At 40.0% G+C, this 24,198-nt stretch overlaps 1 protein-coding gene across 6 annotated transcripts in view; it reads right to left on the minus strand.

Annotated features, from left to right (window-relative positions):
- Window positions 1-24,198, minus strand: part of ntm (neurotrimin) — a 223,231-nt gene that overhangs the window by 2,810 nt on the left and 196,223 nt on the right. For 2 of the 6 annotated variants that reach the window (XM_048237413.1, XM_048237408.1), the window contains 6 exons: window positions 19,569-19,694; window positions 4,495-4,626; window positions 3,792-3,912; window positions 3,355-3,506; window positions 2,916-2,951; window positions 171-239 (listed from right to left, as the gene is read on the minus strand). In XM_048237413.1, the coding sequence (XP_048093370.1) occupies window positions 171-239; window positions 2,916-2,951; window positions 3,355-3,506; window positions 3,792-3,912; window positions 4,495-4,626; window positions 19,569-19,694 (636 nt within the window). The remainder of the gene's footprint in view (window positions 1-170; window positions 240-2,915; window positions 2,952-3,354; window positions 3,507-3,791; window positions 3,913-4,494; window positions 4,627-19,568; window positions 19,695-24,198) is intronic. The other 4 variants (XM_048237410.1, XM_048237409.1, XM_048237411.1 and 1 more) reach the window with 2 other exon arrangements.

Here is a 24,198-nt window from a genome sequence, read left to right on the forward strand (position 1 = left end):
AGAAAGGTGGAATTGATGGAAGGATGATAAGAAAAATAAAATAAATAAAGTTTCTAGTTGTGTTCTCTATTTTGTGAGTGATGTTAGCATTTATGAGTTAGTGATTTGGCAAAGTTTGTACTAGTAGTTTAGAAGGTATTAGGTTTTTTAATTTTGTTTTTGTTACAAACCTTCCAACACTGTATGGCTTTCAAAGCCTGTCTGTTCTAAAAGAGTCGAGGTCGTTTCTGAAAACAGACCTTGTATGCACTAAAAAAAGAGATTATATGAAAATAAGTGTACCTGATAGACACGCATTAATGGCAATAAGGACATAATTCTGAAATAGATCGCTCTGAATAAATGAAGTGGCAAATGGAGTCTAGGCAGGATGTAACCTCTGGATAAATGCCCACCAATGCTATTAAGCAACCAATTTAAGCAAGCTTATTTGTTGTTCTCAGTGCACTATTTACCCATTAAGTCAATTGAGATGTCACAGTATGACTCTGACATTAATTCATGCTACATGCTGGAAGCAGGTCATTTGCAACTATAAAACAGTCCAATTCGGCTGATGAATGGCCAGGTTAGGGCACTTCAGAGATCACACTTGTATCATCACAGCAGATGTTACCATCCTCTTATATCGTCACGTCTCATTGACCCAGGGACGCTGTCATTATCACTCGGTGCAAAGGATCCCCAACCAGTCGACAGACTAGGCAGGCTTTAATTGACGCTTGCTGTAAACAAGCTAATCAGGGTCATAAAGGAGTGTACACTGTAATCTGATCTCTAACAGCGAAGCACTCGTTAGAGACAGCTAAGTGGACACTACTAAGCTGCTACTCAACGGCATGACTAGTTACTCAAGTAACCTCTGAATAGGACAAATAACAAAGCCAGACTTCTACTGCAGATTGCTGCTTCTTAAAAAGTCAGAGCACAGCAACAACAAGAAGTGATTTAAAGAAATTTAACTTTATTCGATTAACTTATTTGTTAAAAGTTTTACTATAGAAATAGTTTGGGAATATTAGTTGAATGAATTGGTCAAACTTAGATACAGTAGCTATAGTAAATTGAAGTTCAGAGGTAAGAGAAATGCTGCTCTGGAAACAATCCTAATTTTGATGCCAAAAACAATATTTAGCTAAATTGGTGTTACATGTTTGAACTGGAATTACACCTTCATTTCCAGACCTCAGAGTTCAGTCTCTCATTGAAAGGGTTATATTTATTTTTTAAAATAGAAGAGAACAGAGTGGGAATACAATAGAGGAATATAATTAGACCTACAAAAAGCTTTTAGACCTCTCTGCTGGACAGTGTTCTACAGTTCCTCTGAATGAATACACAGTTCAACATGATTAACTTCAGAGCACAATCTAAATACACGACACAATGGCTTTTTATGGGCAGTCTCCGGTATTTAAATTTCACTTTGATGGTATAACAGAGCGACTTCTAATTTTGATAGGCTTTTCCTGAAGTTTTAGTATCCTTTCTTTTGAGGCTACCATCCAATTACGTTTCCACTGTAGATTATTCTAAATCCTGTGCAAGGATAATTACTATCACAACTATGGCTTCTCACAATCAAAATCAAAGTAATTAATATATCTCTGGAGAAAGCACTGTTAATAAATTTACTTTTAATTTCAATTCAGTGTTTAAATTAGTCCATATATTTAAGAATGACACAAGGGAGAAAACAACATGATATCATGTATACCAGCAGTTTACTCTGAAGAGAGGGAGATAGTATGCATGTAACGGCAACATTAAATCACATATCCACTGTGTCATTGAAACTATGAAATTTAACATATTAAATGTGATGGCTTAACAGAACTTTGTCACTCTTCCCTTATGTGTCATATCCCTTGTTTGAAGTAAACAATGTCATTATATACATAATGGTTGGACAATTGAATTTCAGGTCATGATACAAATCCGGTTCTTTTGTGATGTGATTTTCTTTGCATTTGGCAAAGAATTTGGCATCTTTCAATGATCAGCAAATGCATATGAAAGTGATGAATGAGAGAGAATGCGTGAGAAACATTACAAATATGATCTTTCCACCATGCGTCATTCTTGTTAACCTGCTTAGTGTAGTTATGTTCAATGACAACAGCACTCTGTAACTTGGAGAGGGTTTCTTTTGCTTAGAATGGAGAGATTGCATTCATTTGCAATTGCATGTTCTCTCAGCAAAATATATGGTGACATTTTCTGCACAATAGAGACTACATCAAGTAAACCAACTACATAACACTTCAAGCACAGTGAGAAACAGCTATGACACATGTACAAACAAAGACCCATCAACACAATAGAGCTGGCAAGTGATACAAGACAGATACTTACACACATCGGAGGAGCGCATGCAAGAACCAAAATGAAGCCGCGGCAAGTTGGATGTCGGGGAGGGGGGTGGAGACAGGCAGGGGTTGGATGGGGGGGGGGAGAAACCAAGATAAGTAAACAGAATGAAATAGCATCCATCATCTCCATGGCAATTGGCTCAAATTCACACTTAAAAAACTGAACACACTGGGCACAAGAAGCATGGCAGTGACAAGACACTGTCGTCTCCAGCCACTTAGCGTGTCACTCACGCTGCTAAATTGGCTATCAACATAATGAAATGAAATTTTAGGCTAATAAACGTCTCAAAAGAAAGTGGCACTCGCTCATTCGAAACGCGTCAAACGCATTTCTGCCAGGTGCCACTGGGCAATTATCTTGGCAATTCATGTTAGGGAAAAAGTAATCTCACCAATAACCTAGGCGTGACATGAGCGATATCAACAAGCTGTCACTCACTCAGTGGTTAGTAAGGGAAAAGGTTATGTTTGTGTAGGCATGCAGGTGCACCCCCTCAGACAAAACAGGCGAGACACCACATGCTCATGCAGAGTACTAACCTTGCAATAGCGTTGAGCTAGTGGGCTCAATTACCTCTACATCAGGACAACAAACAAAACAAACCAAATATAAACAAAAACAAAGCCATAATGGAAGGGTCATGTTGAAAAAAAGTCACTAGAAGTGCATGATTGGTCTCCTTTCATGCTCTTGTGTTAAGTGTAACATCGACATGGTGGCCACTGTTATTGCAAAATTTAAAAAAGGATAGCAAATTATGACATTATGAACTGAAGTTAAATTTTTTGAAACTCAACTCCTTTGTTTGACATTATGGTGTGAATTATCAATGAGAGGGTAATCATATTAGATACTGTACTTTTACACCAAATGTCTGTAAAACAATTAAACAGATATATAATACACATCAAACTGTTTTTGGAAATTCGCTTGCAGGCATATAGCAGGATTCCAACAAATTTAACTTTGAATACTCACCAAACAGTACGATGCTTGTGTTTGCACTGCCAAGCTTGTTGATGGCAACACAAGTGTAGTTGCCATAGTCGCCCTCGGAGACATTGAAAAAAGTCAGCTTTGAAAGCGCTCCACTGTCTTCAATCTCAATACCGTCAAAGCCATTGAAGATTCTGGTGGCGAGAGAAGAATGGACGGTTTTAAATCATCCTTTTCTCTCTTTCCCTCCTTCGCCAGCACACAACATCACAGTGTCTTTAAACATCTTTAATTTCCAACCACAAGAACATTCTTGGACGGAATCTCATGTGAGCCACAGAGTAACACATGAAAGGGAACAGAATAGAAAAGGGAGGGGAAAATGACTCTTGCTTGGCACGTTTCATTAATATGATTTTGCTTCACTATGCATCCCATTGGAACATAAAAGTCAACCCTACGCAGTGCGGAGGTTGTACCTTCTGTCGTCTCGGTACCACTCGAAATCCGGTGGTGGCACGGCGTCCGCTTCGCACTGCAGAACGCCTTGCTGACCCAGGGTCACACCCACGTCTTTGCCATCGGACACAGTTGGAGCATCTAAACACACAAACACACACACACACGTGCACACACACACACACACACATACACACACACACACACATTGGGCACAGTGCTCATGGTTATCACTGAGAAACCTTTGATCGTCAAATTGAAACCGTTTAAAGAGTGAATAAATAAGCCACATTGGACAACACTGAAGTGAGGCAACATCTTTTCAGCGTTGCCAGTTAATTTCCAAAAATGAATTCCACTGCCTCCTCTTTGTTTTGCCCTATGGCTTATTTAACAAAATAACTCAATCTTGCACTGAGTGTTCTCTTCCATTATAAAGTTATGAATAAGAAATCACACAATCAAACATCTGTCCACAAAACACCATTGTAAGATCGAGACCTACATCTCAAAAGGTGAGAGCGACTTCTTATCACTGTAGTGATTAAAAAGGAGTACAGACTGCAGCTGTTGTTTCAGTAAGAACTCAGTAGAAGTAAGAATAGCAGTTTGAGTTTTAGTAAGGCAATGCAAGGCAAGGCAAGCACATAGCACATAAAAGCATAAAAGGGCAATGGTTTAAAAATGTTCATGTAGGACCACAGTTGAGTAGAAGTTACTCACAGTTGACCGTTAACTCCACCGTCTGAACGTCTGTGGCCACGTCATTCATGGCCGTGCACTCGTACGTCCCAGCCCGTTGCCTGGAGACAGACGGAATCTCCAGGAACTCGTCCTCTGACGTGAGACTCTGGGCTGCGGACACACACAGAGCACAGGCCAATCAGCAAAGCTTCATCAACGTTTCATGTTTTATGAAGGAGAGGAAGATGATAGAGAAGACAGATAAGAGCATTTTATCAGTCCGTTCTAGCAGTAGTGTTCTTCAGGCAACCAATCAGCAACAATGACATCAACCAATGTTTTGCAAAAGTGGCCACAAGGAACTTCAGACAGAAAAAGTCTGAAGACAGAGACAAGTGTGGCACATCATTGAGACAAGTCATAAAAAACACAAGATGGCTACTCTATGCAAGTTGCATACATGTGTCACACAAGTGGGCAATAATTAGGGAAGAGCAGCTGGGTTTTGCCTTTATTTCGAAAAGTCTCTTATGGTCCAGCCGTTTGATACGCCGCCCATACATATGTCAAGAGCTTGGACGCCACACAGAGGAGAAAAGCCTCAGAGGTTTACTGCTTGGATAATCATGGGGAGGAGGAAGAGGAGGAAGATGAGAAAGAAGAGGAAATGGGACGGGAGGGGACTAATTATCTTCGCCCATAAACCTTCATAAGCCACTCAATGTTTAAAACACGCTAAAAAGCTGACAGGTGCAAAAAACAATACATGCAAAGATAGAATTGGCCCCCAGGTGTACGTGTTGACAGTAATACAATGCATTTTCGCTTGTCTGTGGTTGACTTTTGGAGAGACACCGACACACACACACACACACACACACACACACACACACACACACACACACACACACACACACAGACCGACACAAACACACTTGGGAGACACCAACTCACACACTCACACACACATATACACACCTGGGAGAAGTCGATAATGAGAGGAACGTGGGCCCACAGAACCTGATGATGAATGTCATGACGGAGGCCCAAAAAGTAGAAATGCCAGCTCTAACAGTCTATCACTGTTAATGTCAGTGCTAATTGAATTGTGCCACACCAGCAATGCTGATATTACAGCGCCACATCATCTCTTTGCTTAAGCTAAACACATTTGTAGAGTTGTTAATGTAATTATAGGAATGACACTATTATTTAATTGCATTAACAATGTGTCGTCATTTATATGGATTTATAGATCAGGATGCCTTGTGTTGCTCTGTTAAACTCCATTATAATATAGTGCAGTAGCAACAGCCAACCACAAACAGCTGTTACGCTTCATTCACATAAGGTAAAGGCTAACTTGGTTGGCACAGAACATAAATATGGGTGTATGTGTCAGTACTGTATACCTGAGTTGTTTGTGTGTGTGTGTGTGTGTGTGTGTGTGTGTGTGTGTGTGTGCCATATTTGTGGTTATGATAAGAGCAGTCAGTGATAAGAGAATATGAGCATATCTAATGACAAACTATCACATATTATCAGCCAAGTCCAGCATGTGGCCTCCTATAGGAGCTGAAGAGAAACATGAGCTGCTGATGAGAGACTGTGGTTTGTATAGGCTCCAACTTTAGCTGTTCTTTACTGTGATATCTGACCACATGGACTACAAAAGGAGCTATTCACTGCCTGTGGTCGGGGATGCACTTCATCTGCTGAGCTTTTAATGAACTACAATAATTAAAATAATTCAACTAATTACACAAATGAGAATTAATTACATATCTTTAAGCGCTAACAATGACATGATATGTACAATGTACTTGCACATGTGGTTAGGGTTATTGTTAAGCATGTGGTTATTACATGTGTTTAGGGTTATTGTTAAGCATGTGGTTTGTACAGGAAATTATATGTAGTTACATGAGAGAGGGAAAAATTCCAGTAGACCTATTGCAGAGATGCAGTATACACTCATTTATGCTGACCAACATTACTGTGGAACATTATTTATTCATCCTGTATTCAGAGTCACATCACATCATCCGTATACGTCCAGAAACATTCTCCTTCTTTGGTACTCATCCCAATTTACCAGCTCACCAATTCAACACCTCACAATGGAATTTACAAGAAAAGAAAGAAATAAACTAGAGTTTATTTCTAAATCAGATTTCTGTCCCAAGCTGTGTGTAATTATTTCTGCATTAAAATGCATGTGGTTTGAGGGTCTGTTTTAGAGGAATTATACTATTAAAGAAACACTGCCACTGCACTCATCCTTTCCAATATGCTTGTAGTCAGGAAGTAAACACAATTCTAGATCTACAATATGCTTTTGTCCAAAACGATAATACCATTCTGAAGACAAGAGGTAGACAAGACACACTCTTTTACTCACCTGAACAAAAGGTAGAGAGAACAGACACACACACGCACACACACACACACACACACACACACACACACACACACGCACACACACACACACACACACACACACACACACACACACACACAAACACAAAAACACACACACACACACACACACACACAAAGGATATCCTTTTAGCAGAAGGCCATTCATAATGTAGGTTTGGCAGAGTTTTCATTTGAATGAAAACAAAAAAGGCACAAACCGCCCCTTTAATCTTATCCTGGTGACAAGCTGTGAAATGGGAGTACAATTGTCAGTGTGTCTCTAGTGACTTAAAAACACACCCTCATCCCATATGCATCCCCCTCAAAACAGAGAGAGAGAGAGAGAATGAGAGAGTGATAGACAAAGAGAGAGAAAGGGGGGCAGACAGACAGACAGATAGAGGGAGAGAGAAAATCCCTTTTCCAATAATTTAAATAAAAAATACTTGCAAAGCCCATAGTTCTATTTAGTGTTTTTTTTTTATTATTTCTGTGGCACTCCTACCTCTCCTGTGTCTGATACAGCTGCCTTTCCGTCTGTGACCAGGGGAGTCCACACTCCCAAGAGGGCTTATCAAAATGGCACACATGCTAATCATAGCGCCTTAGCATGGCTCTGCAGTCCACTCTTTAGTGCATCACAGGAGCTCCAGTTCTTAACGTCTTACGGTCACACACGCCTGTTTTTTTCTTCTGGATATACAAACATGGACACAGGGGCACATCATATACACACACACGCACGCACACACATGCACGTACACACATGCACGCACACACACACACACACACACACACACACACACACACACACTGAAGGCTGAAATGAAACACCCCTTGGGGAATCTCTTTTATGGCCTGGTGCCCATCTCCCTGACATGAATAGAGAGGACCTCTCAGGGCAGGGGCTCTTAAAGGTGTGATAACCTTTGCCATCTGTCTGCTCCATCAGCCTCACAGTGCACACACACACACACACACACACACGCACACGCACACCCTGAGCCACTGTCATGTATACTAAATGAAAACAGCCCAGTGCTAAACATTGTACTCATACAGTAGTACGCCACAAGCTAACAAAGACAATTTGACAGAGCACATACTAATGTGATTTTCATCAGCCACTAGTTGAGTTGTGTAATTGTGCAGCGCATCTATTAGGAGAAACAAGGAATGCCCCCAAAATGCATTTGTGCTCTCATAAAACATAAATGCATTTGTGAGAGCCATGCCAAGTTGGGTCTGGGAGATGCCCACTGAGAAATCAACCTGAGTCTGGTGTCTCGTTTGCCATGTTTTGTGCAGGAATCTGTTTCATGCTACAACATTCCTTATTGCTCTGGGAACCCAGACAGAAGCAGCACAAACACTGACCGATGTCCTCCTCAGTAAACCACCACACAGAAGCTACTGATATACTGTAGTCCATATGTCAGGAAACACTTGTCCATATATGTCCATGAAGAAAGGAAAAGCACACTTTCTAGGTAAATATATCTATTTGCTTTAAAAGGAGGGAGATAAATATATGGTTGGGCCTGTGGTAAGGTGTATGAATCATCCTCTTGCCTTAGAGAACATTGCTGCATGGGGAAATGCTTCCATTTAAGGTGTTTTGATTTTGATTCTGAATGTACTGTAGCGTTGGCTTGAAAGGGAGGATAAACATAAAAAATGCTGTGAGGAGGTGATCTCTTTTCAAAGATGGGGTGTGCTGATCACTTATAAACACACACACCACACACACACACACACAGACACACACACACACACACACACACACACACACACACACACACACACCACACATAAACACACAGAGCTTATGTCAACAAGACATCTACTGGAATTCAAACAACGGCCAACAATTATCTCCACATTCATTTGCAATATTTCAAAATATAAATGCCTTAGACTAGGCACACAAAGAGACAATTTGTTTGATAATTGAGTTGGATGAATGTATCACCAATTATCTCTAAATGTAAAATGATTGTATTTAAATATACAAAATAATACACTTGACAGAGCAGCGTAGGAAGTGCACTACGCTACGTACGCACTACTGTACGTATGAACAGTAGGCAGGATATGTCTGTGTTCTGAGTTCAGGAGTCTCTTTGCTGAAGGAGGCGTCTCTTGGCAGATCATGTTCAGCTGTGCCATCAGGTGGATCAACAAAAAACCCATCATTGACAAAATCATGAAATGCCAACTGAACGTGTCGATACTCCACGAGTCAAACAAGTCAATACTCTCTGAATTTCACGGCTGCCACGTGCAATAATATCAAAGCAGTTGGCTTCATCATGAAATAAATGACGAAATAAATAAATAAGACAAACACTAATGAAGAAAGATAGTGAGAAGGAAGGATATATAGAAAGAAAGAAAGCCATATATCAGGTACACATGCTCATTACTGGGCCTGTGCTGAACTGACTGTCACCGAGGCTACTGATGAGTGAAGCTGTGCAGAGGAGACTCAGCTAAGCTGGTTAGTTGTATAGCGAGAGGAGTGAGGTGGGTGGGAGGTCATGTCTCTGTGAGCTCAGCTACAGACGGCCTTCACTCACGCCAAGGGAAGTAAAAATATAAATAATTTATCAAACAGAAAACTTAGGCAAGGCAAAAGATGTCCGAAGGAAAAGGGGAGAAATGGAGAGAAAAAAGAATGCTACTGTTTCAACTGTGTATTGGCATACAGTGCAGTTCTGCTCTAGTCTAATGCAATACACTGCCATTGGGTTTTTGAAATTCTCATATTCATAAATGTTTCGATAGTAGCTGTGGGTTTAGTTCACTTTGTCTGGAAACCATGAGAGAGAACAGCAAGAGAGGGGAGAGTGGATGTTCTCTGGAGAGCATCCGGAGAGTACCGTGCACAGACACAGAGACCCTGAGAGCACCAAAACTATGCCTCTGGTACCATCCTGGCATAGATACCAGTGGAGAACACCCAAGAGAGAAGACTAGGATAGTAGAGGGGAGGTATATCAATCCAGAGGGCAGCAGCAAGAGTCATTTTGAAGAGGACATGCTTACAATCAGATCTCTCGGAGGACACTGAGGGGGAGACTCTGTTACTATCCTACACTACCAGAGCAGAGGAGGAGAAAAGGAAGAAAGGAAAGGAAAGGAGAGAGAGAGAGAGGGAGAGGGAGGGAGAGGGAGAGAGAGAGTAAAGACTGTGTAGGAGAGTTCCCTTATATCATCTGTATAAGGATCTAGCATATGCAATAAGAACTTACGTTGACTTCGCACTGTAACTGCTGAATGTTGCAGAGCAATACTAAAGACCATATGTATTATTGTATGATTGAAGGTATTATTCATTACTATGCTAATTATATGTTTGAACAACACCCTCATTGCATATAGATACACATACACACAGACATATACACAAACTCACACACACACACACACACACACACACACACACACACACACACACACACACACAAATAAAAAACAAAGGCGCAGCGCTTAGGGATATACTTCTTCTTGAATATAAAGGAGCCTTTTTCTGACTCAAAATGTAGGACAGCAAAGAAAATGCATTGTGACAGCTTCACTTCGATTTGACCCATTAAATCTATATGTCTTTTATTTTAGCCTGGTAACACACCATATCTGTGTCTAATGCCAGGATGTATCACTTAGGATTTCAAATCTCTGAAGGGTGTCACCACCATATTTGATCAACAAAGTAATACCGCCTCCATGCCCAATTCACAAAGAAATAAAGACATTAAGATAATATTTATTATTACCATGTAATAACAATATGTCTTGCCCTCCCATGAAAAAACATGATGTTAAATGCTAGCAGGGGAGTAAGGGTTTGATGCTACTGTTCATTCTGTTTTAAGGAATCAAAAGATTTATTGTATGAAATAGTTTGTCATTAAATTGATTTTATTTGAAAGAAATGCAGGACAAAAGCACTGTGAAGTCACTATCTCTTGAGAAGGGTTTTCAAAGAAGCTATGAACACATCTGAATGCAAATTGATTCTGCATCCATAACACCATAAAGCCAGGTGATATGACCAATGGCATTGGTCATCAGTTTTAGAAACCTGATCGAGTAGATCGAAGGCTAGTAATTGGGTCTGGCCATCCGTCTGTGTGTGATTGTGTGTGTTTGTGTGTCAGATCATATAACTTACAAAAGTACTGGTTTGTCTGACCTCTTCTTACATATTTTTATACAAGGTACAGTACACTACCGTTCAAAAGTTTGGAGTCACTTAGAAATGTCCATGTTTTTATCATCAATGTTGTAAATCAGTGGTTCTCAAATGGGGGTACGCATACCCCTGGGGGTACTTGAAGGCAATCCAGGGGGTACGTGAGATTTTAAAATATACATATATTTAAAAAGTAGAATCCATGCAAAAATACTTTTCTTTTAAAAAACAATTATTTAATAAATATTTCAGGAAAATATAAGTTCATAATATTAATTTTATATTTCAGTAGGCTATTAAATTTCATTATCTTAAAAACCCAGAGTCCCCCCCATACCAGGATGGTTTTAAGTCTTTTTTTAAGTATTTTTTCTCAACTAAAAATGCTTTGCGCTGATTAGGGGGTACTTGGCTGAAAAAATATTTCACAGGGGGTACATCACTGAAAAAAGGTTGAGAACCACTGTTGTAAATGACTGTTGTAGTAAGAAATGGCTGATCTTTAATGCAATATCTACATAAGTATACAGATAAGTAACCATATACAGATCAGCAACCATTCATCCAATGTTCCAAAGGCACATTGTGTTTACTAATTTAATCATTTTAAAAGGCTAACTGAGAAAACATTGAAGAATCATTTTGCAATTATGTACTGTAAGCACATAATGTAATCTGAAAACTGCTGCCCTGATTAAAAAAAACAATGCTCATCTCAGCTGGTATTCTATCTATAATGGAGTGGAATGGAAATTTGTGACCCCAAACTGTTGAACGGCAGCGTAGAGCGTGACCATCTCTCAGTAGTGACCAATTACATATAGGGGCGAGGGTCTGCTGTCCCCTGACAGCTCTTCTTGCATGTACTAGTGTTTTCCTCATCTTATTGCAACCATTACAATCTAATTGCAACCTTACCTTTCATCTTATTGTAACCAATACAGGTGCACTTCAATGATACTGTAGTTGAATTCCTGTTTCCATTCTACACAGAAATGACAAAAAGTCTGTAAATATATAAATTGTAATGACTACATACTGATCTCTCATTTGCTCACAGAACTGTTGTTCTATTTCATCCTATGTTCTCGCTCTCTCTTTTTATTGTTCTCTATAATATATGGTAAATCCATTCTTTTGTTCCCATTAGAGATGATTCTAAGATGACGCTTTCGTCAATTTTGTATAGAGTGGGTGTAAAATGGTGAAATGTCATGAGGTGCTTCATGTTTCCTTCTCATGAAGCAGATGGGCAGAATTCTTCCTCTTTATACATATGGCTTTGGTTGCTTGTTAACCTACAAGAGATATAATGAGCTTTGACATGACAAGGTTTTTGACAAGGTTTTTGAGACATTAATTTTGAGTTCATTAATTAAGGCAAAATTTGTCTTAAAGCAGGACTATAGTATCTTCACAGTCTGACTACTCCTGGAAATAAGCTGCAGACAAAAAGATGCCTCAAAGGGGCTTCATACAGAAAGACTCCCTGGTGTTATGAAAAAAAAACATCACCATCTCTGCAACGTAAATGAATAAGAAGCATTTCTATAGCTCTAACTGAAGAGCAAGGCACACAAAATGCCAATGCTGTGGATTCAGTTCCGTGGAAGTATACGGCATGAAGAAATGTATACCTTCCCTACTCTCTCAGATGCTCTGAGAAAGTGTGCGGCAAATCAATAAATATGCAATATGCATGGCGGAATAAACTGACATATTCTTTCATTTCCGACAGCTCTTGCTGTTGCTATTGTGCTATCATCTGAACTGCAGTCGGTAAGAGACAGTTGTGCTTGTACTGTATGTATGTGTTTAAGGCCTTGCTTAAACTGACGGGCTGTTTATCTACTAATCCAAACGCTTCTGCTCAGAATTCCTGATGACGCTAACACCTTTAAATAGGCCAACTATCAATCAGGCTACAGAACGTAGTAATCAATGACTTGCACCATGTCATGAGCACAGCTCGGCGCGGCCAGAGATAAAATGTCATCCGTCATGATTTAACATTTCATCCTCATCTCCATGTATTTATCTTGCATTCCATTTCTTCCCATTCCTTCCTCTCTCAGGCCTAACAACAACAACAACAACAACAATGAAATTACTGAAAACGGCCAAGGCAGCCTTAAGGAAATGGAGACAGCTTGTGTACACTGGGACTGGGACTGTAGATAGCATAGCTGCTGTAGGGATTACTTTTGGTTACCACAGTGTTTTGGGGCACATGAAAGCCATTAGAGTACAACAGATTCACCAAATGCTACCCCACCACATTATTTAAACACATAAAAAGTGTACATTACACCATAACACACAGGAAGGGGGAAAATAATTAAAAGCAGAAAAGCTAACATGGGTTAGTGTGTTGCTTTTTAATGAAAAATAAAGTAGCACAATTCCTTTTGGGCTGTTATAATGGTGCAAGGCAGTGCCAACAAGTGTAATCACAACCTCACAAAACCTCCTCCTCCTTCTCATGTACAAATGTACGAAAGAGGACTGAAGAAAATAAATGCCTTCCCATGTATATCCCGCTCCCATCTATTAACTTCATGGTATTTTTGCAAAATCCATGTATTCCACAGTAATAGGAAATTGCGTTAACGATATATTGACGATAAACACATAATTACAGCTTCTAATACACATTTTAATACACATTTGCTAGACAGGTGTATTACAACCTGTGCATCATACAAAGTCAGGCTCTGTCAGTCTGTCAGAGTATTGACCTTGTGAAAGAGATAAGATGTGGTTTATAGAGCTGTCATTGCCAGACTGTGCAAACACAGCCTGTTTGTGACTCGCCATGGTTCAGAACACAGAACAGCCTTGCTTTGTGTCCAAGGCAAGAGGTTAGTGTGTGCACTGCTGATCTTAGATCTGATGCAAACACCTTGGTGAGAGAAGGACCGTGAGGAGGAGAAGGACACGGCAGCTGCTACTGTTACTACAACACCAAGGAGGACACGTGGTCCAGAGCCGTCCCTCTCCAGGACCTGTGCGAAAACTTGGCTGTGGTGCGATGCCATATGCCTTATACCTTCTCCTAATTTGTCTTGCAACTCCAAGCAGTACAGTGTGACCTGTTGGGCCACCATAATGGGTGCATATAGAAATACCTGCATATTCAAAACCGGTGATGCAATAACACACAATAGCAAAAAGAAATGTAATTATTTATTATTTTACAGTCAACCACTCGCTCTCTCTCTTTCTCTCTCTCTCTCAAGATGAAGAAGATGGCTTCAACCACAACTGTCTGCACTGAGCTTCAGGGTTAAACATACTGTTGACTGAAATCAGATAACATGGGTATTTCATCACTGTGAGTAATCTTCTAATTCAAATCCATATATTGTCATGATAATCCTTAACTCTAATTGCCAGAGACAACGCTCAATGTATTTCCTGTGCATTTCCAGGATACACTTTGTTGGCACCAGCTGTTGGGATCACAGAGTTGGCCATGATTAATGCAGCCTTGTTAAAGATTTGGCACACTGTGCCAACATCCCCCCACACACACAGACACACACACCCACCCCCCTCCTTGTTGTGTGAAGCGTCATGTGGACTGCTTGCAACCTCTGAAAAAGACAGCATTCTGTTTAGGAAACTGTGTTTGAATCCTTGTCCACTTTCTTCCACACAAATCACCTACACTTTAAGGCTCCCCTTGAAAAACATGGCTGCAGATTCTACAGTGGCTTCTCAATTCACACTGCACCACTGTCTGTCTGTCTGGGCTGGAAACTTCGCATTTTCTCACCACATGATTTCTGTCATGGATGGCCGTTCCCATGCTCAGATGTGTCCAATCACAATTCAGATTGGACTACACAATTAGACGTGCAGCCACATTCAAGAGCTCAGACCTGATAGATATCCTCGGGACTAGGCTGCAACATTCAGGGCACAGTTGCTGCCTGCATGCAATTAACAGTTTACTCTCTGTGAATGAAAACATGCAGATGGATGGTCCCTTCAGATTGCATGCTAAGGAAGACTAGGCTAGTCCAATACATCCCTGCAGAGCTTCTCTCTGACACTTGTCATTTTATTAAACTCAGGAATAACACTGATTTACTTCCAGCCACTTAGCTTGTGAAAGAAATTGCTTAGGTTTTGCTTACTGTCATCTGTGCCTTCAACAGCTAAGAGCTACCTTGACAACACAAGATAAGGTTAATTGAGTGTGTATCACTCAAATTCATGTGTAAATAATGCCAAAAGCAACTATGAAGAAGTGTTTGTATTAACTAAGCAGAGAGTGGATGGGTAAGCACATGGAATTAGCCTGCAGGGATTTTTACATGAAGGGAAAAAAAGACTGAAACAGGTAAAGAGATAATCAGTGGATATTATAATAGAGCAATTATGAAATTAAAGACTCATCAGCCTTTAATCATGGCAGGTTGTTGTCAAAGGTGCGCTACAAAAAAACTATCCTTGCATAATTGTGCTTCATTTCATTAAAGGACAGGAGATAATTAAATAATATTTGTAAAATGTGAGCAGAAATATGTAAAAAGAAAGCTTGTCTTCATAATGTGTGTTTTGATCAGCAAATACTGCTATAGAGAGTAAAGTCATAGTCTGACTACTGAGTTCAATCAGATGAGCAAAAGGATTTGAGTCCTTGACGAATAGAGGGATGTGGAAATCGTTTCACTCATTACTAACCTAATTTAGCTATGGAGGATATCTATATGTATACATGGTACAGTATATGTATTGTATATGTATAAGTAATGATGCGTTAAACAGAATAGAACAGTTTTTAAAGATTGACATGGCAGGGTAAGACAGCATAAAAACATAAAGTTTAAAACTGTGCAACCTGAACTGCATCCAAGCAATTCAAAGATAAAGGTACTATTCAAAAGCCCATATTCCCCTTGTAAGAGAATGAGGGAGTGTAGGGCTGCAGACAGGACATCATGGAGATGGGGAGAACTGTTCTTTAACCCTTAAAGGAGTACCGTCACACTGGTGTGACGGGAATGTTGAGAAATGAACGTTCTAAAGAATATCTGGGTTCATTGAATTCAACATAGAATTTTAGAACCTTCAATTGTTGCGGAACTTGGAACGTTCAAAAACCTACACCTTTAAGGGTTAATAGGTTGGTGAGGATGCACAGGTATACACCGTATGCATTAGAGCTGAAAAGGTTATATCAGAGTTTGCCCATTAAATTGATCATCATATAGTTCATGACCAGACCATATTTCCCACAATGCTAAAGTCAAAACAAAGCACACAACTATGAAGAGTGAAGAGGTACACACAGCATACCAGTACACTGTGAGCACATTACATGTGTGAGTTATTCTAGTCAGATAGTTTTCAAATCTTTACCTTATGGACAATTTCCAAACAATAGTCATTAGTATTCCTGTGGCAATATGCACACAATATACCTGTGCTGCTCCAAAGAAGGCTTGGAAATATAAGTAGCCGAGCCATAGCATTATGATCTAATTTGGTGGCTAAATGTTTTCATTAGATTCCACCATATTCTCTGCTGATGGATCATCAATTAGCAATGAGTGAGTGCAAGACAGCCCTTATTTCCAGCTGTTCTCTCCAGTGCCAACACCCAGACATCCATATTAAATATGAATTCATATTCCATCATCATGTTCCATTTCAGCAATATTAATTAACTGACTTTTACTGATGACCTAAATTAATGTCAAGTTATCAGTCAAAATGAGAGATTTTCTTTCTTTTTTTCAACGTCATTTACAGTACAAATTCATGTGGTAATGACATTCTGCAAGTATTCCCAGAATGCAGAACAGTCATGTTGGGCAACATTTCCCTATAACTGTGAACACTTTATTTTCTTTCTATTATGAGAGCTGCCACATTATAAACAAATCAATAGCATGATCAGTGTAGATTATTGCCATTCAGAACAGTCCATAGATGGAATGGAACGACACTAATGTAAACTACATTCAACTCAACAAACAAAATAGTGCATTATGCTTCAGCATCGTAAGTGTGTTAGTTAAGTTATGATAAGAGATGTATTGCGCTTCAGTAATCAAGTATCAACATTTCCCATGACCTAGGCATCTTTAGTTGCGACAGTAACAGGCCTTTTAATGAAAGGGTCTACATAGTCAAATGACATACTAGCTCAGAGGGTCACTCTGGACTTTTTTAGGGCCATCTTGACACGGATTAAATGTCATTGCTTGCCAAGTTATTGATAGTGCTGCAGGCAGCTCATTTCTTGCTGTAGGCTGGCTAAATGTTCTACAGCCTTACAGGTACATACATTTAAAGAAAACCAACAGAGGCTGTATCCTAGCATGGTCAAATTGCTTTAATACTGGTTTACTACATTCTTTGTGGCTTGCAAAAGCGCTACCAGGATCTGTGTCAATGTGTAGCTTTCAGAATGGGTGATGGCCAGGGACTCAATTTGAAATGATTGTATCAGCCTTCAACAACTGGGAGTGGCTAACACAGACTGAGTGGCTACATCCATGTTACGGCCAATATTGCTCTCAGTCAATTTTGAAACAACAATTATTTTGGATATGTTTTGTGTGACAGTCCACTTCAAGGTTGACTATACACAGTGGGCTATATTTACTTACTTCCTGACCATAATCCCTGTACAATACTGACCTGGCCGACAATGCCAGATGCGGGCAACTATAGAGCTCCTTTATTAAAGGACAGCTATGGTCTTAGAACTATTTTTGGATGATAACGAGCGTAAACTTTCGTTAAGGGCCAAAACAACATTAATCGGTGCAGTTTTGAGTAAGACCTGAATATGCACTTACAACTAAATAGCATGTAGCGAGCTTGCCCACAAGGCAATTGCTGAATGCTATTTTGTTATAAATGCATTCGCGGATACACCTGGTGACTCAGATACACTCCACACTTCATGGGTTCTTCCTTGACCCGTGCTACACCATTCCCCCAAATCTCAAGACAATTGGGCCGGTGGTGATGCTGTAATCCTGTTTACTGACAAATACACAAACAAACAAACAAACACACGGAAAACATAAGCCCCTTGAGAGAAATACTTGATGATGATGGACTCCATATGACTACATTTATGCAGAACTATATGGTTCAGCTGTGTCCCTAGTACAGTTTGAACGGACCCAATAATGAACAGTTCCTGTCTGCAATGCATATAGAATGGGGGTTTGGGAGAGCCTTGCAGGGTTCAATGGTGTGATTAAATCTAAACATGACCATGGCACAAGTAATTACTTTTGTCTGGGCTATAACCTGGAGTGGACCTCTGCCCTGCACACCGCTTTTTCATTACCTATACGGTTCTTATTTCTTTTTAGGGTGCTGCAATACGTTGTGCTGACTGCACTTAGTGTAAGCATATACAATTTATGCAGGTGTTCATACATTAACCTTGCACTTCCTTGAACTACACTCACAGCTAGTACTTTGTCACCATAGAGCTGTAGCTTCTTCACCATTAAATCATACCAAATTGAGGCATGCAAACAGCTGGACTTCAATTAGCCCTTAAAGTAATTTTGGGTCAAAATGTTAAAGTAGACTAAAATATGCCAAAGGCACTTAAAAAAAGTGTTAAAAATGGTGCCAGACACTGTATTCATATTTCGACCATGCACATGCACAGTAGAACACTTATTATATGTCTCTAGTTTTGTGTCTCAAGTTAATGGAAGAAGTACATAAATGTCAGTCATGTATTAGTCATAGCCCACTGTCATTCCCTTCATCTACATTCTTTGTTAAAGATCACATCTCAAGAGTCTCAAGGTAAGGTTCCTTTCTTTATGACGTGTCTGATGCTGTTTGAGCTAGGCTGAGTTGGTAATTGCTAATCATGGAATAAAAAAAGACAGTACCAGGCAAAGATACAAATCCATTCAAATAACATCAGCTATGTCTAGTCAGTGTGACATTTCCTTGAAGTCGTTTAGACCGCACATGTTAACTGTTGCCAAAGTTAGAGAAGCACAGCCTGAGACCAGACATCTCTAAACACTATGGGCCAGATGTACTAACGCTTTTGCGCCCACTTCAGGCGTATTTGTTTTGCAATATGCGCGTAAAATCATGGCGAGGTATGTACAAACAGGCTGCACTGAGGTAAAAGCGCAGACAGTCTGTTCTTCCTCTTTGTGTTATAAATATTTATAACATTTACAACTGATCAGTTGTGAAACTATTACCACATGTGCCACATTCTTTTCAGTGAGCCAGAGCACTCAAAAATGGGGTTCACGTTTTAGTGTGCCATGATGTCTTCACTGATGTAAATCAGTTTCAAATTAATTCTGATTGTCAGCTGGCAAACATTCAGCAAATCAATGAGACTGCGATCACAATCACTGCAATCACTGTAATTACCAAGGAAGATAGGTCTCTCAAGCGCAGTGAAAATGTGACATAAACAAATAATTGCCATTCATTTGATCACAGCTAAAAGAATAAGAATACATGATCCTCTTACCTGCTGGGGAGATGATCTTCCAGCTGACGGTGGGATCTGGCTTTCCAGTGGCAGAACAGACCAGGCTAACATTGGAGCCCTCATTCACCACAACGTCTTTGGACAAGCTTGTGATCTTCGGGGGTACTAGAATGAAAATGAATCCCTATTAATACATGGCATATGGCAATATCAGATTTATTAATGTATGATTGATTGATAAGAGGAATGGAAACAGGGTGTAAAAAACCCCACAGCTAACAAGAACAACTGTGATTTCCGCAGCAGGTGTAGAAGAAGAGCCATGAAAGGTCACCTTTATTTAATCAGAGCATTCAGTGTAGCCACAAGACATTCATTACCAGGTAACGTTTACATTGTATCCAGTTGTGTGGTGTGGAGTGGGGTATGTGTGTGTGTGTTTGTGCGTGTGTGTGTGTGTGTGTGTGTGTGTGTGTGTGCATGTGTATGAATGAGTGCACACATTTGTGTGTCTGTATGTATGTGTGTGTGTGTGTGTGTGTGTGTGTGTGTGTGTGTGTGTGTGTGTGTGTGTGTGTGTGTGCGTGTGTGTGTGTGCATGAGTGGGTGGATGTTGTATGAATGCGGCCACTGTGCTGAGGATGCAGAGTTGCACTCTGACCAGCAGCACACCTGGCTCAGCTGATACAGTGCAGCGGGCACATTAGAAGAGAGCCAAGTTGATAAATTAATAGAGCCTGCAGGCTTTCAGCCCATACACTCTCACAACAAAACACCAAGGCTGAGCACATCCAGTATGGGCGGCAGGTGCTCCAACTAAAAACGGGGGCACCCCCCTTGCCAACAGTCATTCAATTAAAAATGTATCTTACCTACACGGCTACCTACTGAAAACCTTGCACTAATGAATGAATTATTGCATAATTGTGGTTTTTATATGTTTATGGTTTTGTATGGTCTAAAGCTACAACCTACCAAAGGGGCAGGGGTCAGAGCACCACCTGGGCTGTATCCCAGGAAGGCTTAAACACAGTTTAAAGGGTAAAAGAGTGATTATGCTCAGACATTGGAACATTTAAAATATATTTTTTTACAAACAACTTATTATGGCAGTTTTTCATGCACACAGTGTCAGACAGTTAACTGATATCTCTTGACAAATGACAGTGGCACAAGTCTGTCAAAATATCACCCTGTGTCACTGTTGTCTTCGTGTGTCTGGCATGTCTTTGGGGATTTTAGCATCTGACTTTCTGAACGACGTGATGAGGGAGACACATGTCCATCTTGGCCACATCATGGCAATCATTTCATTATGGGTGGGGCCGTGAGTGACAGATTTAATCTCCAGTGGATTTTGGCCTGATGGGGATGTCTATGGCTTAAATGAGCAATTACCTCCCCCCACAGATAACTATCATCCTTGTGGACACCAGGGAACACCTTGAACATCCCAGCAAATAGTTGTTTTCCAGGGCTTGGACATTCATATTTGCTGGAGAGTATGTCTAAAAACTTCCTGAGAGTATTCATTTCTAAAGATAAAAATGACTGTGTTTACCTTAGCAGTGTGTTTACATTTAGCAGTGTTGGTACTAAATCCAATGACATTTATTTTTCTATGATTCCTCCAAAATATCGTTAGATTCCTGCATGGTTGAAATATGCTGCTTTTCTTGGAATAGGTTTAAGAACTTTTGCCCTTGTTAAGCACATAGATGCCAGCGTTGATTGGCTATGACACATAGAGTGTGATATTCTGGCTGTAGTATTCCCTTCCACAGATGAAAGCATTTTATATTTTTTTGAAATAACCATCACTAAGGGGAAAACATGAACGGGAAACCAAGAACTTTTTCAGAAAAACATATCCTGTGTATTTTATGAATGTGACAGCAAAGGTAAACTAGGTGGTTGCTACAGCAACACAGGCACGCTTAGGAGTTGGGTCATAACACTACTTATGTGATGTGATGTTTTCTTAATTACCACTAATTAAAGGTGAATATGTCAGTCTGGCTGCAACTGCACCCCCTAATGTTAATGCTACTGCTTAAGTTCATGACTTCTGTTTGCTGAAATGTATGAATTGTAAACATTAGCTGATGTATTTACTAATACTAACTGATTAATCTACCAGTCAGTTAATTCAGTCCCATCTTCATGAACACTTTGTATACATATTAAATATAAACTCAGTTGATTGGATTATACATCTTTATGAAATATTACTGTATCCCCCGAAATGGAGACACTCATTTCTCATTTACCAAAGCACAGAGTGCACAAAACATGCTGTTTTTGTTTGGGAAAAGAAAAGATGCTTGTGCTGAGCAATTACTGTTTTGTGTTCATTAGTTTGCTGCCAGAGACATTCTGCTAATTAAACTAGCAGATAAAGTAGCAGCACCAAACCTGAGCTAGCCTACTGATGCTCAGGCATGAGCCATGTGCTGCTGTGGGTGCAGTTGCTGGTGCTGATGCTGGTGTAAATTACTTGGCCGTTCCAGCCCAAACAGAGCCCTAGACCCTTTCAAGAGAGTTCCATTATCAGCATCATAGTTGGCCCCACAAGGCTTCCGTTTTAACATTCCATATGTTATCTCAATGCAGAGGAAGTAGATTGGGAACCAAATAGAACGTTCAAGCATTGTTTTTGTTTTTATTGTTGAAAGGGTCTATAAGGCTCTGCCCTTAAAGGAGTGGTTTTTTTTTAACATTCTAACATAAGATTTCGTTCCACAACAATTGAAGGTTCTAAAATTCTATGTTGAATTCAATGAACCCAGATATTCTTTAGAACATTCCCATCACACCGGTGTGACGGTACACCTTTAAGGGTTAAAGGTGTGGGTTTTTGAACATTCTAAGATAAGATTGTGTTCCGCAACAATTAAAGGTTCTAAAATTCTATGTTAAATTCAATGAACCCAGAGCCGTATAAAGGTACCTTTATATGGCTCTGAATGAACCCTGATATTTTTTAGAACGTTCATTTTCCAACATTCCCTTCACACCAGTGTGACGATACACCTTTAAGGGTTAACCAATTTGGACCAGTTATAAATGAGTAAGGCATAAGAGTGAAACAACAACTTCAGCATCCACCCCGATAAAGCCCCCCTTACGGCTTGCTCGCCATCTCTGCACCCACCCATGGTCAACAGTGCATAAAATGAGAAGCACACAGTGTTTTTACTTTAGAGCCCACAGCACTGTTTATAGCAAGAGAGAAGGAAGGAGGAAGAGTCTGACTGCGTGGCATTTCTGCCTGATGTATGTCTGGTGAATTGTTTTCAACAGAGTTACCGAAAATTTGTTCCAAGAGGGTTTTTTTATGTAAGCACATTTGTTCTCATAAGACAGATTATCAACTTGAGATGTTTGCAAAACAGCCATTTGATAATTTGACATTTTCATTTGAAGAGTTTTTTCTTCACAGCAAAAAAGTGTGTGCTTTTAGGAAGACCAGCATAATTAGTTTTCATTATGCTGGGAAAAAAAAAACACATTTCCCTTCTGGCTAAATTAATGATTTTCTGTCTACTTTGAACTGCGGTGAAATATAAATGCAGAAAAAGGTCTAACCCCTTGCCATTGTAGAACTGTTTCCCAGCGAAAAAAGACAGAAATATGAGAAATATGGAGGATAATAGTTAATTCAGACAACAGCATGGTCGTAATCGTACTCTCTTAGGCCTATCCTTGAATTTCCCCTGGGGATCAATAAAGTATCTATCTATCTATCTATCTATCTATCTATCTATCTATCTATCTATCTATCTATCTATCTATCTATCTATCTATCTATCTATCCAGGGACAGAGCTATTGGTTCACTTTGGCGTCCATAACAAAATTGCGTAGAGGAGATAGGAAGCATTGGGCTGGCTACTTTGAAATACTTGGGGCATCGGTTGCCTTTGGAAATACATCAGTTACCAAGCCATGGATTCACACACACAACCTTTCTGACACGGATCTATAGTAATGTATATACACATCTAAATTATTTAACTTCATAGTTTCATCTAGGCTAGTTTGTTGCATTGCCATTGATGCACAACGATTTCGTTGTAGCCTACTGTAACTAACGTTACATTGTGAATTTCTATAGGCTCTGCCTCTGCTCTGATCATGTTTGTGTAACGGTAGCCAGCTGGTCCGTAGCTGTGCGGTATGTACGTTGGTAAACCTCCCTCCCAATGCCTTAAGAGTCGTGCTAGTGAGAGAGCTAGCAGCCTGGGCTTTTAGCTCGATTGCTAGCACGCTCGACTTCCGCCTGCTGTTTGTGGGTTCGAGTCTGGGCAAGTGCAGGGCTGATCCGCGCGGTTCAACACAACGAAGGTTACATTCACATAGGCGTGAAATTTGTAAAATATTATTGTTTTACAATAATTGACAAAAATCCCCTCTTTAATGCCAAAGTGAAAGCAGGTTTCTACAAAGTATTAGTCAGCATTAAGTAGATGCACCTTTGGCCGTAATTAAAGCATGGAGTCTACGTGGACAGGTCTCAATTAGGCTTGCACATCTGGATACTGTAGCTTTACTCCATTTTTCTTTGCAAAACTGCTCAAGCTCTGCCTGTTTGGAAGGGGATCGGGTGTGAATAGCCTTTTTAAGTCCAGCCACCGATTTTCTATAGGATTGAGGTCTGGGCTTTGACT

The sequence above is a fragment of the Alosa alosa genome, chromosome 2, assembly GCF_017589495.1.
Source record: "Alosa alosa isolate M-15738 ecotype Scorff River chromosome 2, AALO_Geno_1.1, whole genome shotgun sequence".
In the NCBI taxonomy this organism is placed as follows: domain Eukaryota; kingdom Metazoa; phylum Chordata; class Actinopteri; order Clupeiformes; family Clupeidae; genus Alosa; species Alosa alosa.